This window comes from Agelaius phoeniceus, chromosome 2 (assembly GCF_051311805.1).
Source record: "Agelaius phoeniceus isolate bAgePho1 chromosome 2, bAgePho1.hap1, whole genome shotgun sequence".
Classification (NCBI taxonomy): Eukaryota; Metazoa; Chordata; class Aves; order Passeriformes; family Icteridae; genus Agelaius; species Agelaius phoeniceus.
In genome coordinates this window covers 29312308-29332186 of record NC_135266.1, presented here as the reverse complement: position 1 = coordinate 29332186, position 19879 = coordinate 29312308, and the positions used below count along the sequence as shown (strand labels likewise).

Below are 19879 nucleotides of genomic sequence, written 5' to 3'. Positions count from 1 at the left end.
AGCTACTGCAAGCAGTGGACTGACCAAATTGTGCCTTCCAGGACAGGTTCATTCTCTACCTTTGCAGGTGCTGAGAAGTTAGAAATAGCATAGTTCACCTCTTGGACAGGCATGGCGTTAGATTTCAAAATCCTCATCCATAGTAAGAAACCAGAATAAAAGGGCATTGTCACAGACAGCAGCATGGGAGGTAGGGCTTAGAATTCTTGGAAAGTGAGCTATCTCTGCAAAAGTATTCAGTGTGACCTGCTGTCCTCTTACTCCATTTGCAAGGCTGTGGTCCAGCAGGTTTGCAGTCTCCAGGGTCATAAATCCACATACATAGACATTCTTCCTCCATTCCAGCAGTTCTCTCTCTGGAAAAGTATGATTTTTGTGCTGTTCCTCAGCTGATACAAGGGAAGTGGCTGGTGTTGAGTTATAACAAATTGTGACAGTGCCCTGGCCAAGGCACGACTCATTCCCAGGCTTGTGAAAGGGTGAGCAGGCAGTATCCTGCCTGCCCAAGGGATGGGTACGACCAGCACTGACCATTTGGGGTATGAGATTGGCCTCCCCTTCTGTCTGTCTGTCTGCAGGAGCCATGGCTTGCCTCAGACGCAGCTTTGAGTACTTCAAGCTGCAGTACTTTGTGGGCGACAGGCTCTTTTCCAAAAAGTCTTTCTCACACAGACATCTCGCCTTTCTAGTCATGCCACCCTTCTTTTTTCTATTCTCAGAGTATTCTTTTTTGGGGGTTCAGTGGAAGCACAGAAATCCCCTGAATGTGACCTTTATAAAAAATGAGAGAAGTGTAAAAAGTACTTCTTTTTAATGTGTCCTTTAATGTGTCCTTTACTGTCCTTTATTGTGATTTATAAAGAAACAACAGCCACTGAGCTTTCTCACTTATATATTTGTTTTTTCTTTTTAATTTTAGCAGTATCAAATCATGATACCCTCCCCCCTTTTAATGAAGACTTTCTAGGGAACTTTACAACTGGCAGTATTCAGAGCCCTTTCTCAAAGAGCTGACTGTCTTTTTCTCATGTGTTTGTCAAGAATTTAAGTCCTGTAATTGCTTATGAGAAAAAAAAATTAACCAGTATGATTCAAATATCCCACCCTCCTATCATTAAACATCTTCCGATCTTTTGTCCCTTTTGATGTCATAATCCTAGCAGTTCTCCAAACTCTTGGGGACTTATCTAGGGAAAACATGGAAATCAATACCTGGAAAACAAATTGGTTTGAAGGACAGAAAAAAAAAAATGCGATGGTTTTTCTATATGTTTAAAGGAGACAAATAAATACATTGTATATGCACACACACACATGTATATAACTGTTTTAAGTTCCTCTATACCCTACTGTCCTCAAGGAAGCATGAAGAGACAGTTTTAATATTCTAGTTAATAGTACATACTGATCATAAGAATTCCAAATCTTTTTTTATATATTATATTCACTTATATTTTTGGGGTTTTTTATGTACTTACTCATGTATATCTGACATATTATCAAGTGCTATGTAAAATGTCATAGATCTGAATTGTGCATTCAACTTGCCAATCGTGTCAGCTCTAGAGATGACTTTTGCTTCTCTTGTAAAATCTCACTTTTAAAATATGGATGTAAAATAGCAATTAGAGTACTGTGTCTATCAGTGTCCATTATTTCAACCTGTTGCTTTCTCTTAGAGCAGCTTATACATTACACTCTATTCATGCTGTGGAACTACCATGCCCTAGAATGAATACAAACTAGGGATAAAAAGCTTTTTGTTTCAAGGCCTCACAAATGTGGAATCAGTTACCAGTAAATTTAAGAACAATTGAGAGCTTTTCCTGTTTTAAGATGGAACTGAAACAATACTTCATGATGACTAGAAGTTGTTGTAATTGTTTTAATTGATGTTGTTCTAGAGTTATCTTGAGTTATTCTTTATTTATATGCATTTGTTTATCACAGGTCATGCTTGAAAATGGGCTTTCATCTCAATTTACATAGCCAGCTAACAAATATATGTATGTATGTGTATCAGCTACACTTGTTTATATTTGACAGCAAAACCATATGTATTCTACAGCTATTTCTTGCCTTTATGTTTGTGCTATCAATTAAGACATATGACTTTGATTTCAGCTTGACTTTTAAGTTTTCAGGACAAACCAAACAAGTATGTATCTAATAATATCAGCCAAATTATTGTTTGGCTCACAGAGCACAAATTAGGTTAAAGCATTGATCAAGCACATATAACTGTGCTTTATAAAGCAGTTCACTCTTTTTTTTTCAGAACTCTACTCCTGTACTGTGCTGTCTTTAAGCAACTTTAACTTTCAGAAATTATTTCCATATCTCTAAAGGCAAAATATGTATTAAAAACAATGATAACATCCCTTGTAGAGAAATACAGTATTTATTAATTATTTATTATCATAGCTCATAAAGTAATGACATGTTTAATTTATATTCTCTGTGAATGATAAATATCTACATAAAAATTTGTGCCTGTCTTTAAATATCTAACAAGCAAACTAGCCAATATACAAGAGGAATAGAGAGGAACAGCAAGTCATTATTTCATCTGTTTCATTTACAAACTCAGAAGTCACAAATGTGCAGCTGGGAAATGTGTTTGTCTCAGAGCTTCAAATCTGTGACATGTTAATTCATAAATAATTGCAGTCACATGGTCTTCCTCGAGGGCATTAGTTCAGCATTCCCAGTACAGTACAATCACTTGTAATAGGAAAGAGTGGACAAAACTGTTTTTCATAAATCAGATAAAATTGATCAATAAATCCAAAACATCTTTCATTATTTCTAACAGAAAATGAGCTTAGTTATGTAAGCAACATTTTTTAAAGTTGAATGATCTTTGGAAACTGGCAGGTGAGGAAATAAAGGGCAAGGCTACATTATTTTTGGTTATGGAATCTGTCATCTAAATGTTTCATAATCCTGGACCAGAGAGCGCTCTGACTTGCATCCCATGCTATCCATGGACAACCTTATATCCAGATAGTAAATATTTCTATTAAACAAGAGCACTTTTCTATTGTTGAAGTCATATGATAACATCACTTGTGTCATTGTCTAAATGCAGCTGTTTGCAAAAATATAGGCTTTTTCCCAAAAATTTTGTCTTTGGTAGTCTGACTGCAGAGTGAATGATACAGTATGAAAGGAACCTGAAGGAGCCGTTAGGGTCCATTGTGTCATTCCAGCTGCTACACATGCATATTAAGTCCACATTTCAAAATGTTTGTGAAGCTTTTTCTGTTTTGTTTTGTAGTCCATTTTTAAACATTCATACTTCTTCCATATTTCTTGTTAGAATACCTAAACTAAAAGAAAAATACCTAAACAAAGATTTGATACCAAAAAAATTATTTCAATTGGTTACTAAAATAAGCATCTCATCTCATCTGAGAGCTGGTTGTCAGACTCCAGTCAGCTTTGGATGATTTAGTCTCCTGAAAGTAAAAATTAGAGTGGAAACCTGACTGACCCTAACTGTAGCTATTATTGTTCAAACCACCACAAATTTCTCTTTATAAGAAGAGTGTTTTGTTCAAATATCAGATTAATTCATGGTAGACATATGTTTGTCAGCCAAAAATTTCATATTTGTAATAATTCATTTGCTAGAATACTTTGAATTCAGAAAATCAATCTTGTGAGCATAGCATAAGTACGGCATCACAAATGAGAATGCCAAATTTAAACTGTTTAGTCTGGGAATTTATTGCTGGCACTGGAATGGTAGTTGGCAGAACATGTCCATATAGGGGGTTCGTTCAGCTACTTCATTTCCAGTCTATGTCATTAAGCAGTGGTTTGAGGACACTTGGTATTTCAATGCAGTAGATGACAAAAAGAAAAACATACCCCCTTTCCCTTTCTGTTAATTGTATATTTGTACCTCTGAATTTTGGCTTAAATATTAATCTGATTTGCATTTATACGTGGGAATTGCTTAGAGTAATTTACAAAGTTTTTCATTAATATAAATGACATTTATCCTGGATTTTGATAGTAGTCCTCATTTTGCAGATGTTGATATTTTAACTGCCAAAGCTACAGAAAGGGTGTAGATAGTATAGGGCTAGAGGCTTTGTGTTCCTGAAAGAAATTTGCTTTAGCATTTGCCATGCTCCATGAAAAGAAAGTGTATGCTTAGGGTATAGACTATGCTTTTACAAGTTAATGGAAAGTATGGAGGTGAAGGCTTGAAAGGGCTTGAAAGACAAACCTTGCCCTTGCCTGCAGCATGATACAGAAAGGTGTCGGGCACAACCAGTCACTACTTAGACCCAAGAGTCACCCTGTGTCTGGAAGGTATGAAAACTTCTGTTTCCAGCTGACACCTAAGTGCACACCAGTCACTGGCTGCTCTGAGGATGGGAAATGTGGTCACGGCTCTAAATGCATAAGGTGGATACATATCTGTATTAATTAAAGCCTGGGAAATGCATTTCTGCAGTTTCCCTTTCAGATGAAGACAGGAATTACAGATGGGGGGAAAAAAAATAACAGTAGCAAATAAGCCTCTCATTGTACCACACAGGGTCAGAGAATCACAGTGCTATTTACCAGCAAACATACCCCATGCAGGTCATTCAGCCCAGTCTTTTTTTCTTTTTCCCTAATGCATTGTGTCAAGAGTGATTTCATTAAACTTAAAACATTGCTGATGGATCAACAGGAAGTCTGGCCTTAAAGCTGCCATGAAGCTGATTCTGCAAAACTTCTTGATGGTTTTCTCCATGTCCTTACTCTTCCTACAGTCATAAGGATTTTCTTGATATTTAACCCTATTATCTATATTGCAGCTGAAATCCATTGCTTTTTGTTTTGTCCCATTGCCTAATGAGAACAATTGGTCCCTTTCCAATTAATAACGCCCTTTTATGCAATTATCAAGAGCTATTTTGTCTTCCTTTTGGTTTCCCTTCTCTAGCCTGAATGCATGACAACCTCTTAATCTTCCTTCTGGGCCTTGTTTTTAAGTCTTTTATAATTTTCAATGTCTTTCTCTTAAGTCCTTTTTATTTGTCTGCATCCTTTGAAAAATGTGGTAGTCCAAACTGAATGCATCTCTCTGGATGAAGCTCAGCTGAACCAAGCAGAGTGGAAAAACAGTCTTCCTTGAATCAGACATGATGCTCCAATTAACACAACCTAGACCAGTGTTTGCCTTTTCTGTGACAGCATTGTCTTTATTGCTTGTTCAATATATTGTCCATTATTACTTGTACTCCTTTCGCTGGAGTTTTCTGATCTAACTAGTTTTATCTGTAACTTTGATCTTTCTACTCTTAGGTTGTTCCACCATCTGCTTTAAGTTTCCATACAGCCACATATGCTTCCCATCTTCATACATATTTGTATGTGGCTTTTCCTGATCTGAATCTTTGTCCTAGTGCCACCAATGTGCCTGTAGCCATTGGAGTAATTTTGCTATATCATCTGTAGGATAGACTTGTTCCAGTAGCTGAATTCTTTCATCAGCAATACCAAAGCCCCATCAGATGCTTATCTCCATAAAATCTCAACTATTGCTACTATGTATGTTGAGATTAAAGAATTACATATATATATATGTATATATATATATATAGGTGTGTTATTTCCTTGGAATATTTCATTGTATGTAGCTAATCAATGATGTATGAAAACGGCAAAGAGGCTAGAATATAATCATGTCAAAACAAATTTTCTTATTTGCATGGACTTGTGTATTTTGATAAGGTATCTCATCCACCTTGACTATAAAATCAAATATTCAGCAATCTACTATGAACTGGAATGAAACCTCGTTTCAGAAACCTAGACAGGTGATGTTCCAGAACTGGGATATGCACGCATTCCAAACCCATCTGGGAGGCAGGCGGGAGGGAATGCAGCCACTTTTGAATTCCAACCCTCTGACTTTGCAGGACGAGCTACTTCTAGGCTTGCTGGCATGAAAGCCTTGGGATTCTGTTTTGTGTTGGAACTGCTACAGTATTACTCTTTTGAAACCCAGATTTGGGGAGATGCAGCTTAAGTTTTTAAGGCTTCTTTTCCTTCAGCAGTAAATGCAGAAGACTTCAGAGGCCCAGAATGGACCAAGGAAATACTCTTCAAATTAAATCTTCAACAGAACAATATTTGTCAGTTTTGGGGGCAAAATTCAGGTTCAGTATACTGATATTTTTCTCAGAATACATTGTTTTATTATTGTGCACACACTCAGAAAGACTTCTGAAGTACCATTGTTTATCTATACACATCTGAGTCTTTCTAGGGATTTTCATGGTGTTTTTGCTGCAGAGGAGGGCTCAAAACTTCTTTTTATTCTTACTTACCTTTTACTTCCCTTACTCTTTATTGTACATGAAAGAATGCTCTTTGCTCTCACTAGGCTAACAAAGATTTATACTCTTCATTCATTTCCTTTCCCCTCCTAACATGAACCGGAACAGTTTGCCTTACTCAGGTTTCCAGAGGTATGTCTAACTCGCTTGCTCAAAGTGCATTCCCAGGAGCAGACAAGAGCGCATTGTGCCTGCACGCAACCCACACCAGGGCCTTGGGCAGTGTGCCCAAACATGCCTGGCAGGGTCCTAACCATCTTCTTACATATTAATACCACCTAAGAATGCCCCGTGTGTTTGGGCTCACGGGATCTAAAGAAACATTTTCCGTCCAGGCATTCACTGTGTGCAGAGCAGGGTCCAGCCCCAGTGACACCCATAGGGCACCTCTCAGAGAAGGAGTTATTCCTCTTCTCAGGGTGAAAAGACATTGCCAGCACAGTCAGTGTAAGTAAGGCATTTTAGAGTGAGGAGTAGGCTACCCAAAATATGAGAATTAACAATGTGATTATAAATGTCTATACTTAAACATTTTAATATTTATAGCATTCATACATTTCTAGTGGAGGAGGATTACTAGGGAAAGAGAGAACTCTTTCTCTTTTTTTGTTTTGTTTTTCTTTTTTTTTAATCTTTTTTTTTCTTTCTCTTTTTTTTATATCTTTTCAAAGGAGAAAAAGAGAAAACAAAGTCTGTCTTGCTATATTCTCACTCTGGAAGTACAAAGCAGTGCTGGGATTTCTGTAAGAAAATGTTCATAACTCCATATGGTAGAAAGTCCACGTAAACAATGACTTTGAACAGGCCACATGCCGAGATAGTGACACTAGGTTAGTGTAGCTATCCCCTCTAGCACAGCTGTAACTTATGCCAGCAATAAAGGCTTTCTGGTAGTGTGTTATTCCCCAATACTGAAAGCAAAGAATTTTTATCAATAACAGTACTTTTAGATCAATATAGTTGCTTTAACATTAAAGCTTCTGCAGCATAGCATTTAACAGCATAGTTAAAATTAAAACCATGAATAAACAGCCCATCTCAGACTGACATTATGTTATGAGGCACTCCTAATACGGATCTGACCGTTATTTTACGACTGCCTATGCCAATAACATTGCCCGTAGGAATAAAATCTTTGCTTGCACAGTGGGTCTGTATTTCAGACCCATTTCTTACAAATGAGAGTGGGAGTCAAACCCAATGTACTGAGTCATGGTAAAGATCTTTTCAAGTCTGAGGAAAGTGTAACTCACGGCATAAATTGCCGTACACAACATTTGTTTTTAGGCCAGTTAGCCAGTTACCACTTTGCAAGAATCATTCAAGTGCTCTTATCTCCTGTTCTAAAAGGCTTGCTTTGACGTGTTCAAACATTAGCTGCTTGTTACAGGAAGACTTACTTTCCAGGAATACAAAGATTCAGTCTTTCATCAAACTGTTCGTAGCGGTACATTTACTCTCTCTGAAAAAATTGTTTCTGTTGATACAGTTCAACTACACTGAAGAAGAAGAAAAAGTTCAGTTCTGAGCAGATGGTTGGGATGACTGACTGCAAGCCAGGGCTAAGAAATTACTAAATATTGCTTGTGTTAAGAGCACTGTAATATCTCAATATATCTCTCTCATGATTCTTTAGCTCTTTTCTTTCTCCTCAAGAAAAATAAGAATTAGGAACTATTTCAAAATGTTTTCGCTGTCTTTTTTTTTACCTGTGCTTTTACTGTCTTCTATTTGTCATAGCATTTTCCAGCAACAGGAGCACCACAGAAAAGTTTTGTTCTGTGATGTGGGAGGTAGTTCTCCAGAAACGGGACCAAGATAGAAATTTCCCTCAAATTATGAGTATACAAGAAAAGGCTCTCAAGATCTCTTCATTCTCAAAAATTTCCTCTGATTGATTTTAGATAGCTAAAAGTTTAAGTCTTTATCAGTGTCATTACTGGAAGTCTCATTCTTAATATATTAGGACTGATGAATAAGGCATGGGACATTCCACAATATCCCAGCTGGGGGATTATGCAGCTGGACAAAATTATCCCCATTAGTTTAGTTTTTAAAATAATAAACCTTCTTGTTGTAGCTGAGAAGTAGAGACGTTGTAGGACATAAATAGGGACATAATAGAACAAAATAATTCCATAAAAATAATGTTTTAATTTTGAAAAAATGTGCCTTTAGCCAAAATGTTTGTGAGACGTCTTGTGGTTACTGAAAATGGGAATAGAAAGGGGTTTTTGAATTCTGAAACATGATGATATAGAATAGAAAATCTGACTTTGAGTTGCTTGCATTCAGAGAAACACAACATGCAATGTGTTCTGCTCAAATTAACCAACATGACAATATTGAATGCCAAAACTTGAATATCAAGCACTTGAAATGAAGTTCTCATAAATGTTACACCTTCATTCAGGGAATAATTCTGAATAATAAATCTAAGTCAAAAACAGCTCTAATACAATTTACAAATAGAAAAAGGAAATGAGGTTTGTCTAACAAATTATTTGGAGTGAATTATGCATCCAGCAACTACCTTGAGTCCCTAATCTGTATCTTCTAAAATTTGCATGGGACGTCTCCTCTAAAGATTTTGCAACATAACTACCTAGATCAGCCATTTCCCAGCTGAATTGTCTATGGCAGCATCAGTGTGCTTATGTATTCCTGGTCAAGCCTGCTTTATACACCTTTTTCTTATGCCACTTCCACATTACCTTTCTAAGCAGATTTGTCACCTGTTTTGGGAGACACAGTGGCCTCCATTTCCTTCAGTGACCTAAAATAATTAAGAGCTAAATCTCCTGTCTTCAAGGACTTTTTCATAATCTGAAATTTATGCACATGAGTAGTTTCATTGATTTTAGTAGGTCTATTCATGGGAGCACATTTAAGAAAACTTATTTGAAGTTTTAGGCTTTTAGGAGGTTTGTCTTCAAATGTTACATGCTTCCTACTTTATCAGTAAATAGATTCTTATTGCCCAGCTATGTCTGAAACACACACTGCAACCAGAGAAACTAGGAATTACATATAATAAAGATCCTCAATAAAATTAATGGATTTTGCTTGCATTTATATAACTATTTTCAGTTAGATGTTTGTGATCTAGATGGAAACTTATTGGATCAAAAAAAGACCTCACATGTTAGGATTTTCTTCTGCTTTTGAAGGGTACTTTGGGTCAGATGCCGAAAGAAACCTCAGCATATCATTGGAGATTACAGAGGTGCTTGGTAGTAAATTTGGCTCTGTACATTAAGAAAAACTGTGAATTTTTTCAGCCATTTGTGGAAGTAACATTGACACCTTGACAGGTATAAATGAGGATGGCTGTAATGCATTTCACTGCTTGTAACCTATGCAGACAGCGCTGGAGTGCAGCAGTCAGCTGAAGGAGCTCGCTTTTGGAAGGGAGAGGCGGAAGGAAAATCTAAATGGGTTAGCTGTTCAGAACAAGAAGCTTTTGATTTAAGAAATATTAAAAGTGAGTTCCTGGATTTTATTCCTGACCCACACCCAATTAATATATTTTCCATAACCAAGACACTGTATTTGCAGGATTTATTTAATATTAATAGAGATATTAAAGGGATAAACTAGTACTGGTAAGATGCTTTTAATTTTTTTTTTCCCCAGGTTTTGTTTCAAAAATACAGAAGCTGCTTCTGACCTAATTGATCAAAACTGCTTTTCTTCAGGAAACAGTGCAAAATATCTTCTTTTCAAGGCAAATGAATTTGGGAACTGGTGTGAGAGAGAAAGGTAATATATGCTAGAAGATGTGCCAGAATTTGAAAGGGAAATGAACCTCTAGCATAACATGCATTTTGATATTGCGCATACAACCATTCAGAACTTGTATTTCTTCATTTGAATGCATAAAACTGGTTAAAAATGTCTGTTACAAGCCTTTTCTTCCTGCTACTTTTCCAAATTCCCTCGAAAGAGTATTCTTCAAAGTTATCTTATGACTCTTAGAAATTCCACTTCTAGGAAATCTCACACAAAAATAAGCTTGTTAATTAAATAATTTCACCAATTAAAGAAAAATTGTTCAGAAGAAATTATTTCTTTTTGCTAGGGTTTTTTGCAGAAATGTCCAAGTACCTTATCCCAAATCTATGCAAACATTTATTTTTTTTCCAGCAGCAAAGTACATCAGTTCACTTACTATGGTAATTATATAAATATTTTAATCACCAGAAAAAATACTACAAAAGGACTAGGCTTATTGCAATAAAATAATTATCACCTCTCTGTTAAAGTATTTAATTTGAAGAAATTTTTCAGTAAAATAAAAAGCAGCAAAAATCACTACAGTATTACCTTACTGTGCACACTTATGTTTCATGAACGAAAGGATTGATTTTCACACACTTAGATTCTGATTTATAAAAACCCAAACTATTTACACAATATCTCCTCGTTCTTTAGATGAAGTTCCGAACAAAGAGTACTGAGACCCCTCCCAAAAGGTTGACCTTTCCCCTGTGATCTAACCTCACTTTCCTCTCTTTTCTTCTTTTTAATAACTGCATGGACACCATTTACCGGATACAAGAGGAATAGCTTACATAAGGACACATAACCCAGGACTCATTTTAATATTCATGAGGTCATTGGCATTATTAAAGAAATTCAAGTAGGTAGTGAACACTGAATTGTGTTCTTCCACCATATATCTTTTATCTGGCTGTTAAAGTGAAGCATTACTAATGCAGTTTTAGCTTCTCCTTCTTTGGAATTGAACTCTTTGGTGGACATGTAATACATGCTCTGGATTCTCCAGTGTGTGTACCTACATTAACAACCACAACTATTTCTAGTTGCTACCAGGGTCCTAAAGAGATGAGAGTTGCCAGACCCAGCATGTTAGCTTTGAACTCACTGAAAGAAAGAAACAAATAATTTAGAAAGTCCTTCCCTCAAGTCAAAATCTAGAGGCTCATTTCCCACATAATTTTTTTTTTTCAAAACTTACTAGGAAAGGCCAGATTTAGATTTCAAAAACCACAAGGTAAAAAGGAACCTCTTATTGTTACTGGATTTTTTTCTGTACAAATCTTGACATTTTCCAATTTTATCTCTCTACAAAACAAGAGATCATTTTAGGAATAAAAAATACAATTACTACATGAAAGGAAACGACATTCAAATGTTGTTAATTAAATGAGGGAGTGGATGTCAATGTTAATGTGTAGGTACATAAAAAGAACCTTATTTTGCAGATGTATGACAGGGCTCCCTGAAGAACACAAGTTTTTCTATATTAATTCCATGGTAGTTGAAAGCTACATAATCAAAAACACCTTCAAAGTTTGGCAGAAATTTAACATTGGCTGTTTAAAATAAAAGGTCTGTATGGAAAGTTCAGTTTTGTTTTGCTGGGTTTTTTTATTCCCCTAGGGTGGTTGTGGTAGGGAAATATTTTTATCCAGGCCTCAGGAAACGGTGGTCTGGCTGCAGTGGTGTGGATGGTTACATGAACAGAATTCACTCAGGGCAAAGCCTGCCATCACTTACATCTGCCCCCAAACTCCTGGCCTGCAAGAACTAATGTCAATATCCACCTGGAAATGTCCAGTGAGGAAGGGCTGGGGAAGCTGCTACCCTGAAACAACCCTTCAAGCTCAAGTGAGGTGAGTCACAAATGTACAAGATATTGGTGTGGATAAGGAGAATCCTACTGACTTATAGTCAAAACAAAAAAAAAATCTATGAGAGGTCACCACATACCTAATAAAAATGGAATAAAATGACCAGAAGCATAGTTTTCTGATTAAGTCTTTGTGCCTTTCAAGTGAATACTTACAGCAGAGGCAATGTGGCATCCGGAAGCTTGCAAAAATTCTGCAGATATTCTGAAGGTAGTTTTACCAGTTTTCATTGGAATTTCATTTCCTCTTTTTTTGGAAGAGGAATTTAATTTCCTCTTTTCAGGACTTTATAGCCATTTTAGCTTGCCCCTTTTAATACATGAAAGTCTATTTCCTATTCCAGACCAGAAAATTGGTGCACATAAATCTAGGTCTATCTGAGTTCTTCCGCTGTAAGTCTGCCCATTCTGAGCACCTTACAAACTGGTTGTCTTTTTCTTGGCTTGTTTAGAAAATATGAAATGAAAATGTTGACATCAGCTGCCAGGCTTAGAGTGCACATAGTTTCTTAATTCCCAAAGGATCTTCCACATATAAAGTTCACTTATCATTTATGAGTTTAATCAACACTGATAACCAGTCAGATAACACTGATAAAACAAGCAGACAAGTATCTATACTGATGGACTTAATTTATGAAAATATTCTTTTAATCTATTATATTTCAGCTTTTCTTTTCTCTGTGTATTCCATTTTTGAGATACTTCCCATCACGTTACAGTTTAATTTTCTCTGCAGCCCAATTTTTAATTTGGCATTTTTTCTACAAGAAACCCCTAGCTTCCAAGCTTAAGAGCAATAAACATTGCTCCATCTTCCACTTTCTTCACCATAAAGTATGAGAAAATATACCTTATTTTCTTTGTGTGGTGTCCTGTGCTTGTAGATGCAGCATTCTTTTCATTTTTGATTAATTTTGTCAGCAATTGTCTCTTAGCTAAGTCATACATATTTGGAACTACAGGAATCTCAAAGGAAAACCTCATGGCAGGTCAGAAATAAATTTGGTAAGGGGCAGGGGCAGGGGCATGGGAAGAGGGGAGAAAAACTGTTAAAATATTACAGCTGATATCAGGCATAATTTTTACAACTGGCCAATACATTGAATTATTAATTCCATACAACTCAATTTAAAAACACTATAGTGCATTAAGAACAGATGATAAAACAGACTATATTCTGGTTTACCTCTTTATTTGCCAAACCAAAGTATTCCCCCTAAGAACTTGTATCTGGAAAATTGCCTGGTTTTAACATGTGATGTTTTGCTGGTGGTATGGGAAGCTGAGTTTTCACTGTAGTCATGATGGATTAGCAGCAACATTGGTAGCACTATTGGTAGACCAGCAAGAGTCCGAAACTCAGAATTCTATTTTACATTCACCTTGCTTCAGACTTCATTTTTCTTTCTTCAGATGTTTTAGACTCAGTAGTATCCAACAAAGAGTCCAGGGAGATAATCTTGTTTTGTATACATTGAAAAAATTCTAGTAGTCTTTCCGTTGAAGAATTCCAAGCATTCTGTTCTTGAGAGCAAAGTTTTAAAAGGATCCATTGGATTGATATAAATCTAAACCCAGTCTAAATTGGACAAGTGAAGAACTTCTAGGAAAATGTTTTTAACAGAGGTTTCACAGTATTACAGGGCTGTGTAGTTTTAAAGAGTATTCAGGAGGTCTCTGGTTCAACCTTCTAATAAGAACAAATTCAGCATCAAATTCAGAAGCCAGGTTGCTCAGAACTCTATTCTATCAGGTCTTGAAAACCTCTAAGAGTGGATTCCATGATGATCTCCCTGGGAAATCCACTCTAGTACTTTATTTTCTTCAGTTAAAAACCTTTTTTCTTAGATCCAGTCAGAACACCTCCCTTTCCATCTAAGTCCATTATCTCTTGTTCTCTAGCCTCGCACCTCAGTGATAGAATTATCTCTGCCATCTGAGTAGCCTACTCACAAATGTTGAAAGTTGTCTCTGAGGTCCCCCTGCAGCCACCAGTCCAGGCTGAACAAAACCCAGCTGCCAAAAAACGCTCATTCTTTAAGAGAAACATGCTGTTAGTCCCTGGATTACACTCATTTATGTATTTCTTGCTTTGGGCTCCTAAAACCAGACAGTTTCTGGATGTGATGATACAATAGAAGGATAATCATTCCCTCAACATACCACACACACACCCTTCCCACTAAGCTGGGAACTGGAGTGGGTATTTAGGAAATAGGAAGCCCTCACCCTCTGAGGTAGGGAGTCAGGCAACGGGCAAAGCCAGTAAAACCAGCACAGAAAAGGTGTAAAAAAAAGCCAACTGGGGATCTTCATGGGTAGAACAGAGATCAGGACAGCTTAAGGATGCCTAAGCCCAAGTAAAAATTCTGAGATGAGACTGTTACTGTGAGCAGTGAATCTCATGCTGAATTGGCAAAGGATTTCACTACAGTGGGTGAAAATGGAGCTGAGTTAAAGGACTACCTATGAGGAAGACATTGAACTGAGAAGGCTGTGGCAGATTGGAATTTAGAGGGCATCAAGGTTTGGGAAAATGCAAGGTGACATCTGTAAAAATAAATAATATGTGAATACATAATCAAATGCAAAACATTATGCATATTTAAAAGGCAAATTTTTTTTGAGTTCTTGACTATGTCATTAGAGCTTTTGGTTGTGTGTAACGTGTATCATTAAAGTCTATTTTTTATTTGCATCATATAATATGCTGTTATAAGCATTTGAATTTAAACGCCAAATAAAACTAAGAGTAGCCTATTTCTCCATACACCTTTGTTTTATTGATAAATAATGGAACATCAGCAGAGCTCTCTGAAGGAAGCTCAGAACCTCAGAGGTTGTTCAGCCTTTGTTCTTCTTTTTAAAACTGAGATTTTCATTTAATGGAAACACTAAAATTTTCTACTTTTCAATTCCCCCCAGCTGGAATCAAGAGTCATAATCTCTGGCTTCTTGAAGAGCAAAACTTGTTTAAACCATTCACGAAGGTTACTATTTTGTGCACATGGGTAATGCAATGTAAGTTGAACATGATGTTATCTCTAGAAAAATTATGCATAAGATTTATCTTCAAAGATATTTCTGAACTTAACTTATGCATATCTTTGCACTTAAATTTGATTTGATAACCTGCAGAACAGATCTAATTTGTTTGTGATTTTCTGTGCTGGAACCATATTGGAAAGTAATCTTTTCTAACTACACTTTGGTAAAAGTTGTAGTAAGCTTATTAGCAGCATCCAGAGTTCCTCAACAAGAGAGAAAGGGAGACAAGAAAAGGCTGAGACAAGAAGTAAAAAAAAAAAAGAATGGATATGGAAAGGGATAAGAAAAGGGAAACAGAAAGGGAAAAGGAACACAGAAATCTAAAATATCATCATAAATCTATCAAAGAGGACTTGGAATATTATAAAGAGCATTGAAATACAGTAACAAAATAAGGAATAAGCATGCAACCACAATTCAGCTTTCTCTGAAGGCTGCATAAACAGTCTGGGTGTTGAGAAGTCAGGATGATTCTTAACTAATTTATTTCTTTTTTAAAAATGCCATGTGCATGTTTAAAACATTAATTTGCTATGATTGTATCAAAACTCTACATACTTCATTTAAAAGTGTGCCATCTTGCAGAACTTGTAAATTCACTACTTCATGCTTCCAGGCTCTCCTGCCTGACTCTGGCTGCTTAGCTGGGTTCATCTCTTGCAAGGTGCCACTGGAATGAGGATCCCAAGCAGTACAACCAAGATCACCAATGGAAGGAATCAGGATGAATCCTGGAATATGTAGACCAGGTAGAAACAGTGTCCTGGAGTGAAGGTTGGAAGCCTGAAGGACTGACCTGTCATTGACATGAGGCCACATGTCAGTATTTCCACAGAGAAATATTTTCTTTCTCAAGTGAAATATTTTGGGCGTAGATTTTTTTCATCAAATTGTCAACATTTCACACACATAATGTCAATTTTTCAGCCATTCTACAGTAAATTGCACCTGATACAAATGTATGTGTATCTCCTCTATTTTTCCATACTAGCTGTTTTTTCAATAAGAAATTATGGAAAAAAGTCAAGATATGTCAGGATCTATAGGCTCTAATAGTGGAATTCATCCAACAAAGTACAAAAATCTATAACTGAGACATCTACATCTGAATTTGTCACTCTGGACCCTTTTCATAATCAATAGAGAGAAATAGGCACTTTTAGGGTATGATTCATCTCATCCCGAAGTAGATGGGTAAGATAGGTCAGCTGAATCATGTTTTAAAAGCATCTCTTTCTCTCCATTGGCATTAGAGGGAATCTATGATGACTTCAGACACTGACAGCTCAAGTTAAATAAAATTACTTATGCCTTAAGAGTCCATAGAACTGTTATTCATAAACTTGTCCCTTTGCACTTTAATTTCACCTGTTCATTTTATTTGTTTCCAAATATATGATGACTTTTTCTTCTCCCTTTTTCCCTGTTAAACCAATTTTATCTTCATTTTTTTCCTACCTACATTGCCTTGCACATCCTTTTTCTATTCCCCTCACCATCAAAAAAAGGGTTTTAAGCCAGAAATTCCAAGCCAAAATCTGAGATAAATAAATGCATGCCAAATTACCAAAACTATTCTGAAGTACTGACTGCCTACTTTTCTTGTTAGTGTCATCACTAGTCTGTGGTCTTTTGAAATACAAGCCCTGTAACCAAATTATTTATACCAGTTGCCTGATATAGGAGGCCAGGATCAGAGAAAATATTCTCCTGTTTTGTTTCCCTAACTGGACTACACAGCACCCTTTATCAAAGGATGTCACTTAACACAATAATGAATTTCCAACTCTTTGTACCTATCTTTGGATGCCACAAATTATAAAACTGTTCTTTTTGATGCCTTTGTTCACATATGGAGCAAGGATTTTCCAGTAATTGCAGTGGATTGGGAGTAAAGATTGCAAACATAGTTTGCAATCATATAATTAATGAAGTTAATAGGTATTATAGTCAACACAACTTTCCTGCATTTTGCCATGCCATAATCCTAGAAGTACATGCCAGAGACATTGATATCTCTTTTGAGCTCCTCTGGAAATGAAGCATGAATGAAAGTCTAAACAGTGGTTACAGACCTTTTCCATTAATTTCTCCAACATGGAGCAGCATTGCCTTAGCAGCATACTGAAAGAAAGCAAACAGCAATAAATCTGTCTTCCCTCTGGGTAAACCCTGCAAAGGAATATGAAAGAGTGAGGGATGGGGTATGAATTTCACTTCAATGCACCAGTAATCTGATTGGACTAAATCCGGGGTGGAAGACTCAGATTGACTCCCAGCTACATACTGCAGGTTTTCAAATTTTCATAGTGCAAGAAGCAATGAGGAACTCTTAGATCATCTAATCTACTTTCTTCTTGATCACAGACACTTATCTTTCAAAACAGTTATCCCTACCTTGAGCCAAATAGTTTCTCTGCAGCTAAAGTATATCTTCCTGAGAGTTATCTAATCTTGATTTGAAGATCTCAGGAGATGGAAAATCCACCACTTCCCTCTATAATGTGTTCTGATAGCTAATAGCTATCAGCATTAAAAGTGTGTGCCTTATTTCCAATTTGAATTCATCTGGCTTCAGGCTCCAGCCTTTGGTTCTTATTATGCCTTCCTCCACTAGATTACAGAGTCCTTTCATATCCATTATTTTCTGCCTGAGAAGGTATATATGCCATAAGCAAGTCACCTCTCAATCTTCTGCTTCATAAACAGAAAGATCCAAATCTCTCACCAGAAGGCATTTTCCCATTTTTGAAACATTTCTGTATTTCCTGTCTACCCTTTCCAGTAGCTTCATTGAGTCTTTCCAAAAATGAGGACTGTGGAGTTGAGGCAAGGCTCCAGAATTGTCCTCCCCAAGTTATTACAGGAAGATCAAGTCTCCTGCTCCCTCAGTGATCATTCAGCAATCATTTTGGTGATTTTCTACATCATGCTGGGGATTTTCTACATCATGCTGGGGATTTTCTACACCACCCCATTCTGAGACATTGTTTGGCTGCTTATCTAGTATGAATCTTCTGTCGTTTCAGCCAATCTTTTCAGTCATTCTGTTCTGTGGTTTTCATCCTCACTTCTAGAAATGCAAGTAAGGATTGGATTGTATTAAAGTATCCAACTTTTAATAACTTAGTTAATTAAGCATTCTCTTCTACCTCCACAGTGTTCTCTTTTTTTTTACCACTGACTTATCCATAATTTCTTCCAGGAGTAATGTTATTCTGAATTCTGGACTGTTAACAAAATGCTTGCAATTATTCCTCTGGTACTAGTTCTTGAGAAATCAGAGGAGAAACATCCCATGTTAGCTTTGCAATGTTTTCCATAAGAGTAGCATCAGTCAAAGGGGTCTGAAAAGTAATATTGTCTCATTACCTTCTATAGCGTTTATTATATGTTAGGACTCATTCAGAATTACCATCACTGTGTTGAAGATTTCTCCAGCTGTTCATAGAAATTCTTCAGTGCTGGTTATCCAATACTTTGGATGTCAGAATGTTAATCGCTATTTTTTGTTGTTCAACACCTTTTTGAATTACTAATGGGAAATCCTCTTCATTATCTTTATATGATACAAGTAGGCCTGAAATTTTTTTACCTTGAATTGTTAAGTCACCTAAAGACATTAGTTTTGATGCATGTAAAAGTATGCAGAATTTAAATGTCATGCCCAAACCATAAAGTAGTCTGATTTCTTTAACTTTTAGGTATATATATATTTATGCATATATATTATGCATCACCCATTAGCTGGGGAAGGAAAGCTCAAATCTCCCTCTTCTTGAATGGGAATAAGGTTCCTGTTCTCTTGTCTCATAGAAAATGGTGTAAGCACTGAGATAAAGTGATCTTTACTAAATGAATTCTGAAGTTTCACCACATTTTCTAAGTACTTAGATACATATTTGTCTATTAAAAGCAAAACCAAATGCTGTTTAAAATATTTGGGGGGTTTTGTGCTGAAAATATAAAGAAAAAAATACATCTGTTCATATTAGCCTGAAATTAAATATAACCCTTATCAAAGAACAAAATATCAATTATACATAAAACATACCTAAACATTTAATTTTACTTTATCAGATTCAAACCAGAAGTGTTTATTAAGTCTGCATTTTCAATATCATACTGAGAAATGTTTCCTCTTCACCTTTCTGAAAGTTCTGCCATATATGTAGATTATTTTTTGGCAAAAATTAAAAATGCTGTCTTGTTTATACCTATGTTTTTAATACATTTTGCTTGGTTTCTCCAGCCACTTATATTAATTTTCTGCAATTCATGGGTTCTAATGGGGTATACATAGCTTAGGTCCATATTACATTTGTCAACACAAAGCCTTCAGTTTGTGAAGTTATTTTGTATCATCCACCTACTCCAACCAAAGACGATAACCTGCTCTGCCCATGAGCTGAAGCCCACTCTGTCAATGCAGCTCATTGGCCTAGCAGAATTAGGTCCCAATGCCTCCAAGATCCACAAAAGAAAAACTTTCATCTTCAAAAGTATTGTGCAGCCAAAGTTTCAAGATGAGTGTCTTTTGCTCTTGCTTTTGGGGTCAGAAAGATTTCCCAGAAGATCATGTTTATTACCTCCTTCACAACTATGCTTACCATCTGCTATTTCAATTTTTTCTGGTGAATACAAAATTTACTGATTTTGTTCATAAAGCTTCCCAGTTGTGATATAAACTTATGGTTTGCTCTTCAGCAAAACAATTGTGAATTGTCTGGAGGTGATCCGAAGCAATGTGCAGTGGTGTTCCTGGTCTGTGTCTATAACAGTAATTAGAAGAGGTTCATGAACCTATCTCTTCCCCAGAGTCCAG

At 36.3% G+C, this 19879-nt stretch overlaps 1 protein-coding gene across 1 annotated transcript in view; it reads left to right on the top strand.

Moving 5' to 3' along the window:
* Positions 1 to 19879, top strand: part of LOC129117638 (uncharacterized) — a 375689-nt gene that overhangs the window by 256714 nt on the left and 99096 nt on the right. The window contains exons 11-14 of the mRNA XM_077173394.1: positions 9984 to 10109; positions 11754 to 11986; positions 14932 to 15027; positions 15671 to 15803. Of these exons, the coding sequence (XP_077029509.1) occupies positions 9984 to 10109; positions 11754 to 11904 (277 nt within the window). The 3' untranslated portion in view covers positions 11905 to 11986; positions 14932 to 15027; positions 15671 to 15803. The remainder of the gene's footprint in view (positions 1 to 9983; positions 10110 to 11753; positions 11987 to 14931; positions 15028 to 15670; positions 15804 to 19879) is intronic.